At 41.8% G+C, this 8,836-nt stretch overlaps 1 protein-coding gene across 2 annotated transcripts in view; it reads left to right on the top strand.

Annotated features, from left to right (window-relative positions):
* The window catches only part of RAB19 (RAB19, member RAS oncogene family), a 6,391-nt gene extending 247 nt beyond the window's left edge, over window positions 1-6,144 (top strand). For both annotated transcript variants that reach the window (XM_068945414.1, XM_068945424.1), the window contains exons 2-4: window positions 98-310; window positions 1,284-1,467; window positions 3,797-6,144. In XM_068945414.1, the coding sequence (XP_068801515.1) occupies window positions 116-310; window positions 1,284-1,467; window positions 3,797-4,062 (645 nt within the window). In that variant the 5' untranslated portion in view covers window positions 98-115 and the 3' untranslated portion in view covers window positions 4,063-6,144. The remainder of the gene's footprint in view (window positions 1-97; window positions 311-1,283; window positions 1,468-3,796) is intronic.
* Window positions 6,145-8,836: the final 2,692 nt, after the last annotated feature.

The following is an 8,836-nucleotide window of genomic DNA, read 5'->3' on the forward strand; positions in this document are numbered from 1 at the left end:
CAGCACGGCGGAGCTGCCCCAGGGTCGGGCCGGGGCTCTCTGCTGGTGCCGCCTGGCCGGGGCAGCAGCCTCTCATTGCTCCGCTCCTCTGCTGCAGGCCCGCCCGGGAGCCACGATGCCTTTCCCCAACTCCAGCGCGGATGATGCCTTCGACTACCTGTTCAAGATCATCCTGATCGGGGACTCCAACGTGGGGAAGACCTGCGTGGTGCATCGCTTCAAGACGGGGCAGTACAACGAGAAGCAGCAGAACACCATCGGGGTTGACTTCACCGTGCGCTCGCTGGACATCGATGGCAAGAAAGTGAAGGTTAGCTGTGGGAAGAGGCCCAGGCCGCTCGGTGGGAGTGGTGGGATGGGGAAGGAGCTGCAGGGGCAGGAGAGCACCTGTTCCCATCTGTGCTTTGCTGCCACAACACTGGCATGGCCCTTCCCATCTGAAGGGAGTAGCAGGAAGCACAGTGTCTCCCCCTCAGCCTGGGCAAAGGGAACAGACCAAATCTGCCTGCCCTCCTGCTTGGGAGGCTCACTGAAGGGACACTTTCCTCAGAAGGATGCCCTGGGGGAGGCTCGATTTGGGTGCATACTTGTTTTCATAGCTGTTCTGGCCTAACCTGTTGAGAGAGCTTGTACCTCACCTGTGTGGAGCTCTTTGAAAGCTGGCTTTCCCTTGGAAGGGGGGGGGGGGGTGTCTCTTTCCTCTTTCAGAGATGTGGGAGCTGAATCTGGGGAACTAAATAGGAAAAAATAGAGAGCTTTCCATTCAGAGGCTCTGCTCTGATGAGTGCCTTGACCTATGGGAGGATAAAGACTTACAGCATGGACACCAGAAGAAAATGCTAGCTAGAATTTATCTCTGTATGCAGATGAAAGTTCAGATGGCCTGTTCCGTAGTCCCTTATGTAGCCATGTCCTTCCCTCTGCCCAGCACTGCAACAGGGCTTGTCTACCCTTTTTCGTTTCCTGTTAAAAGGCTGTAACGCTCTATATCTCCTCCTTAGCATGATTACTCAAATTAGCTTTCTTGGCCTGTTTGCCAAATCTGGATTTACTCTTTAGCTTGCTCTTTTGTCTATGTAGATTGCATAAACGTGTATATAGATATATAAAGGTGTCTTTAGATCTGGACAAGGCAAAGTCATGCTGAGGTGTGGAGTGGGCTGGGACAAGCCTAGCTGTACTGTAGACTAGGGCCAGTGGTTTCAGAAACCATAGTTCTTGATGGCAAACACCTAGGAAGCAGCGTGCACAAGTCTTCACAGCTTCCATCCTTTCTTTTACAGATCCAAGTGTGGGACACAGCGGGCCAAGAACGCTTTCGGACAATAACCCAGTCTTATTACAGGAGTGCTCATGGGGCCATCCTTGCCTATGACCTTACTAGGAGGTCCACGTTTGAATCCATTCCTCACTGGATTCATGAAATTGAAAAGTATGGTGCTGCAAACTTGGTCATGATGTTAATTGGTAGGAATCTAACTTTAAATATTCTGATGTGTGGCCTTTTCTAAATACATATACCTATAAAATTCCTCTCATTCCCCCCCTCCCCCCGCGCACACACACCTTAAAGCATCTACAAACTATGCACTGAAGAACACAATTTTAATTATAAGAGATCAGAATATGTAGCAATTTGACCTAAACTTAAAAAGGGGGAAAGTCACAGCCTGATCCTGGCAGGACCAAGCCAAAATGGTGATTTAGGGGGTTGTTTGTTACACACCTTAAGAACTTCTTACTTGTTCCTGTTAAGCTGGAATAACGTAACAAAGTTGTAATCTAACAAATCTACTGAGGTTAGATTTGCAGTAAGCAAGTCTGACCCTATACTCCTGTTTTGCAGGAGGAATGTAAAAGGTTGAGAATTCAAGGTGAAGAAGAGGCATGCACAGAGGAGCTCAACTCCTTACTCCCATCTTCCTTCTCTGTTCTTCTGATGTGCATATGCATTGCTCTGTAATGGGACTCCAATTAGATAAGACAGTAGGTAGAGATATGGCTTTTGCAGAGCACTAAGGTATCTGCTTGCCTTTCTCTTCCTTTATCCAACACACGCTCTTCAAATTTTGCCTTATGAGGAGAGCAACGGGTAGAAATTGCTGAGACTGGAGCTGGTAGGAAGCAGGGTGGCACTTTTCCTTCGTGTTTCAGATGGTTATTGCTCTTCCCTCTCTTAAGGAAGAGGTCAGAAATGAGAGAACTGACACGGTAAAGTGGCAGAGCCTTTATTTACCTTCCACTGCTTGTGCCTGGTCCACCACGGCACTGTGCAGATAGCAACACATACAGCAGCAGACCAAAGGGGCTCTTGAGAATCAGTTGTGTCGAGCCCCATAGCACAGTAGGTATGCAGTCCAAGTTCCTGCTTGTGCATTTAGCAACCTATCCACTTCTGCTACAGTGAAATGCTTCATCTGTTCTCCCTCTGAAGAAACAAGTAACAAATCCTGACCTGCACGTTACTGCAGCGTCTGGTATGAGTAAGTGACTTGATTTTTAGCAGGGTTTTTCTAATTTCTTCTGTGAATCTAAAACATGAGACCTATTTGTGTGTGTAGTGGGGACTTTTTTTAATGTGGTTGGGGTTTTTCTTAAGAAGTTTTATAACGGATGAAACTAATTTTTTTTTTTTTTTTTTTTTTTTTGGTCAGGGATCCATACTAACTGATGCTTTCTGCCAAAGCTAGTGCTGTTTAGGTTTTACTCACTTCCAGCAGGAAGTATTTATACATTTTAATTAGATGCAGTCATTTTAGCACATCTTTCTACTATGAAAGCTTAAGAATTATAACTTTCCCATCTGGAACTGGAGGAGGAAGGGGAATTTCTCTATTTTAAGAAAGTAAATAGCCCTCAAGTAAGGATGATGGTTGTGGGGGGAGGGGGTTTTGGGGAGGGGGATGTTTCCCCCCTTTAACTGTAGGGAGTTGTTTGGGGAAGAGTTGGCTTTAAATTCAGGTCTTGAATTTGACGAAAGGCTGTCTTGAGACTATGAATGTAGACTTTTGTCAAAGGCTGTATGTACTGGAACTGATGGTAGTTCCACAAGCATTGGAATTACTTACAAATATGCAAAAATGTTTTTATCTGAGGTGTCCTATTATTTCTGTCAGATTTCTGGCTAAATTGCTTTTGGTGAAAGCTTCAGCTATGTATGCAGAAGCTTCTTAAGTATATACCTTAAGCAGTAAGGTAGCTATCTTTTTTGACACTACCTTAAAACGACTGACTTGTATAAATAGGTCATGTTAACATCTAATTTTTAACAGTTGTGCAGGTTCAACATTCCAGATCCTCAGCACTGAGCATCCACCCTGAGATGTGGCAAAGTAGCTTGACAATAGCAGAATGCATGTGGCTACCATTAAAGGTTGAATGAGGCAGAAACTTTTATGCAATGTTCTTTTGGCTTACTCTATGCAATCATTACAGTTAATCTAACTTAAATGCTTCCTAATGTTTGAAAAGGAGTAGGGAAGAACAGTTACTTACAAAGAATCCTCTGGCTCTGCTACTTGTGGCAAATAATTAGATGGACTACAGTGAGATTTTTTTTTTTGTTTTTAGACTCATTTGATATCCTCAGATTAGCTGTAGCTTTGATGCATGTTCTGTGTTCTTTGGTGTGTTCACATTTTGCTTTTCTAGTAACACTTATTCCTAACAAACTCTTTTTGTGAAATAATAGGAATTATATATTTTATTTAAAGATAATAGGAATTATATATTTTTATTTAAAGAAAACAATTTGGAGAGACTAAACTAATGCATTACTTCTCTGCCTTCTTTTAAGGGAACAAATCAGATTCACTGGACAAGCGCCAAGTCCTGTTTGAAGATGCCTGCACACTGGCAGAGAAGTATGGGCTCTTAGCTGTATTGGAGACATCAGCAAAAGAAGCCCAAAACATAGAAGAGGTGTTCCTGTTAATGGCTAAGGAGCTAATGGCTCGAAATACCTTACAGCTTCATGGAGAGAATCCTCCAAACAGCATTTATCTTGATTCCAGGCCAGTGATTGCCAGCTCAAGTGCAGAGAAGACCCAGTGCCTCTGCTGAAGAAAAGTTTTAGGAACAAGAACTTGGAAGCTGTCCTTCTTCTGAGGCTCTGTGATGTGGTTTTGTTCAAGTTATGCAAGTTTGCTATGTGGCCTCAAGCCATCTTTCTGATATCTCTACCTTGCAGTTTGACCTGTAAGTAGCTCTAGAGATCGGTGTTGCTGTTGTTAGCGCAGGTTGCTGTGAACATGGCAGCAGATACTTTAACATGGACTTCCGAGCTGAGAGGACTTCGGAAGCTGCCAGCCCTTGCCTTAACCAAAGAGGACTGTAAACATGATGGCCTTATTATATCCCTGAATGGTTTTCTGGCTGTGCCAGAAGGTAAATTTGCACCAGAGCTGTGCATTGATTTGAGCTTTCTAAGATGCACAGTTTGTTTTAGTGCAAGCTCTTTAGTCTTTGCTAGCTTTAAAGTGTCTGACTATGAACAGTACTAACTATTGCTGCCTAAACTTCCATTTTCGGGGAGATCCTGCTGTCAGACATGTTACCACCCAATCCAAGGAATTTAATACCAACACTTGTTAGAGGGTACATGAATGTCACCTGTGTGTATTCCCTCCCCAGACAGCCTACAGCCATGCCCAGGGTTTCATAACAGGCAGAATATGATATGCTAGGGTACCAAAAACCCTCTTGCTGGGGTGAGGGGAGTTGTCTGTCTTTTTGTTCTCTAATCATAAGAATTGCCTTCAGTACTGATTTTTTTTTTTTTTTTTTTTTTTTCTTGCTATGTAGACTTACTAAGAGTAGTGAAGCTTTCAAGTTAACACTAATGGCCTAAATTAATGGTGAGGTGGAAGGATTTTTTTTTTTTTTTCTTTTAAACCAGTCTTGTCTCCAGCTGATAGCAGCTTTTGACATACAGTTTTAATCAAAAGCTTTGTAGTTTGTATGATGGACCAATGGCAGCTTAGAGTATGCCCCTAGATACTTCAAGGGGGTGTAAAGGGGACTCATACTCCTGTAAAATATAGCCATGGTTAGGATGGTTTAGTAATTGTAACCTCATCTTAGAGGAGTAAGGGAACAGTTAAGGGAGAGCTTCCCCTAGAGAAGTACATACAGTATTGCTTTGGAAACTTAACCCAACTGAACATTTTGGTGTTAGTAGAAGGCTTTGTGTTGCTCCTCTCAAATGCAAGCTCTGCTATAGATGAGCTCACTACTCTTATGTACAAGCATTGCAGAAAGGTTCTTTCATTTTTTTCAGTAGATGGAAACAGGGAAGGAGAAAGAAATACTACATGGAGGAAGCTTTTTGACCACAGTCCCCATGTACCAGAGTGTATTACTTATGTTAAACTATGAACAGGAAATCATACTCTTTATTGATAAAATACAGTTGGGGTTATATGCAAGGAAGCCCTAGAAAGGCTAGTAAGCTGCCTGTTTACTAGTTGGCAATTTAATTTACCAGTTTCACATTCCTCAAAAGAGTGGGGGGGGAAACATGTAGCAAAACTGTTTGGAAAATCTTGTCTGAGAAGCACAAAAAATAAAACAGACTGAATGATCACTGATTTATAGTCTCGCACATGATATTTGTAATATGTTATTAACACTTTCTCTGGCTAGGTTCTTTGCTATTAGATGCAAAGTGCAAATGTTAATTCAGCTACTTGTAAACCAAGGGAGAAATCTTCAGTGCTAGTTTCTTAAACCATTTGCTACAGTCTGCTGTGGAGAAAGCTTTATCTTCCTCAGGTATCCTCTTTCTGACTTATGTGCTTTTTTTTAATTAACGTTTCATCTTGCTTTTGTACTAGCCTAATAATTGAATGCAAATGGCATATTTAAGCAATGGTACACACAGTAACTTTTCAAAGTAACTGAACAAGTAACAATCCATCCTCCAAACCACTATTTGTTTCCCTAGTGACAAAAGGGATATAAATCAAATGTAGATTTAAGATTCCTATGCGTTTAAAAACAATCCCCCCCCTCTGCTGTCTTGTAAAAGTTGGGGTTTTTTTTAGTATCTATATTTACACTACAAGCAAATCTTGTTCCATTTCAGATGTTGTTTGCAGCAAATATTAATATTCCAAAAAACAAAATAAAGCATTGTGTACCTATTGTTACTTCTTTCACTAGCCGTGAAAGGATCTTGCCATCAGAGTGTTAACCTTTCTATGGTTCATTGGGTTTACTACCTTAATTAGAAGTTCCTATTCCAAGTTATTTGCTTGCCTTCAGCATGGAGGAGACTTCTGCAGGTCGATGTGCTGGAGAGTTATCAGAACAGCCAGGTTGCAAGAGCTCTTGCCATTCTTTTCCAGCACACATGGAGCTACTGGCTGAGGGAGCCCTTCCTCCACAGAAAGCTGTGCAACACTGGATCAGAGAGAACAGGCTTGCAGTTGTGCTTTGTTCAGCACCACACTGTTTCCTTTGGACAAGTTTAACAGGCTCTGTATTACTTTTTCAAGAAAGTAGTTTTAAATATCTGCCCTCACATTTACCTTACAAGAGTAACTTTTGCCACTCTGCCTTTCTCCATTGCAGAGCAGATGGACATACGCTATGCCAATGCAAGTTAACTAAAAGACACGTTAACTGCTATGGAACCTTATAGTAACGTGTTTGCTTCCCCCTAGCATTATGTGCAAACCCAGTCAACAGAGGCAGTGCTGCGTGCCTTCTGCATCCTTGAGTTGCAGCTGTGTGCTTCACAGCTAGGAAACAAAAGCTGATGACGTTTAATAATCATTCCAATTCATGTTTAAGTATAGTTGGAGACCAAGAAGGCAACTTTGAGACTGCATGCACTAGCTTAACATCCAGATATTCTTTTCCCCTCTGAGGCTAAGCAGGAATTACCCCATACAGTGCTAGAGGTGAACTCTATCTTAGAGCTTTTTTACACATCTCCTTTGTCCTGAATCAGTGCTGTTTTAGTCAGTGAACTGAAGCTAAATCTTCCTCCAGCTAGGCAAGTGCTCTAACCACAGCAGTGTTCAGTGAGAAGGGCTGCCCCCCACCTGTGGTAGTGTACAGAGGAGGGCTGCCTCTAGGCATGAGGCTCAGACTTTTATATATCCCAATCTCCAGAAAAACATTTTAAGCACCTCTTTCCCCTTGCCTGGCTTTACACACATCACCGCTTGCCGACTCCTAGAGCTGTTTTTAAGCACCCAACTCTCCCTACAAAGTGGGTAGGGGCTAGAACTACAGCAGACAATGCTGGGCTGAGTCTATTGGGAGCTGTTCAAGAAAGAGGACTTAAGTCCAAGGGGCTTCTGGCTAGCTTAAGAGTGTTTCAACTTTTAATAGGAACTTGCACACTTAATATTTTTACCTTGTTAGTTTGACACAAGAAAACTTTTTAGAAGAAGGGCACTAAAAGTGTCTCCTTTTTAAAACTGACCTTAACTAAGCTACCTGTACAGGGCCCTGTTTAGGCTATCACATCAAGCCATTATCAAGAGGGTGTTGACTCTGGCTTGACTACAAATGAAAAATAGCATACCTATGGATAACAAACAGCAACAGCAGCAAGTAGAGGGAGAATTCTAGCATATTTGCACCGCTTCGCACATTTCCTTGGCCACAGCAGCATTTATGAACAGCACTGCTTATTACAGTTTGTAATCGTTGCCAAAGCTGATTAATTTTGCTTACCTGAAGTGAGGCTCATCACAACCATACATAGTTTAAAAAAAAAAAAAAAAAGAAAAAAAAAAAAAAAGCTTTCCAAACATTAGCACAGATGAAAACTGACTTCAGAGCTCTTTGGTTGCAACTTGATCCATACAGCACAGTCCTGTATCATGCCTCAACCTAAAGAACTACTTGTAGATTCCCCCTTGTTTTAAGCTGCTGCAGAATAACTCCACCTATGCAAGTTTTATTCTGGAAGTGAGACACCCTTCACCCTCAAGGTATGGCTTACAAACATGCACCTAATTTTGTACCTTCTGTAAAAGGAAAGAGTTACTATATAATTCATTAAAGGAGCCAGGCATACCATCAGCAAGATTACAATACACATTGTGTTAGAGTCAGGAAATAGCTGTGCTGCCAGAAGTTGTACCGAAGCAGAGGCCAAGCTGAACTAAACCAATAGTGGCTATAAGATGTACTCTTTGGTTGTATCATCACGTTCAGGCCAACTAGAATGAGCAGCAGGTACTTACTGTGCACTTACCGCATGATGCAGAATTTCAAATCAACTGCAGCAAACCATAACCATATATTCTTACATAGGGAGTAAAGTAAAGGCACTTCAAATGACTGCATGTGTCTTCAGAAAAACTATTTTTGTTTTGAAATCAGTATTTTGTTGGTGGAAGTTTATGGAGTCTTTATACCTTCTTTATTATGACACTACCATGAACACACTCATTGGCCTCTTTAGTTTCTGTATCTTAGGTATTTAAAGTGCAGTACAGGCTAAGTTGTCACCCTCCATGTTTTTACATTAAAAGTTTTAGTTCCACTGAATTTATTCCTTTTCTTCCAGAGAAAAAACACACAGCAGCCTACTATTACACTTTATTCATTTCAAAGTCTACTTTTTTCAGTCATTCCACTGTTTTGACAAAAATCTTAGTGCGACAGCAAGCTTATGAATAGGCCTACAGACAGCTAGATTCAAATAGAAAGGCTATAAAATGACATACAGCAGTACTGCTTGAAGACAGATGCAGTTCTTTAAGTTAGAGAACAAAAATGACAGCATGCTTCACAGCAAAGATTGACAGTAACTACTCACCACGATATATACATCGGTCAGCTTGTGGGTAGACAGAACAACCTCCACAGCAAA

Source organism: Struthio camelus, chromosome 1, assembly GCF_040807025.1.
Source record: "Struthio camelus isolate bStrCam1 chromosome 1, bStrCam1.hap1, whole genome shotgun sequence".
Lineage (NCBI taxonomy): Eukaryota > Metazoa > Chordata > Aves > Struthioniformes > Struthionidae > Struthio > Struthio camelus.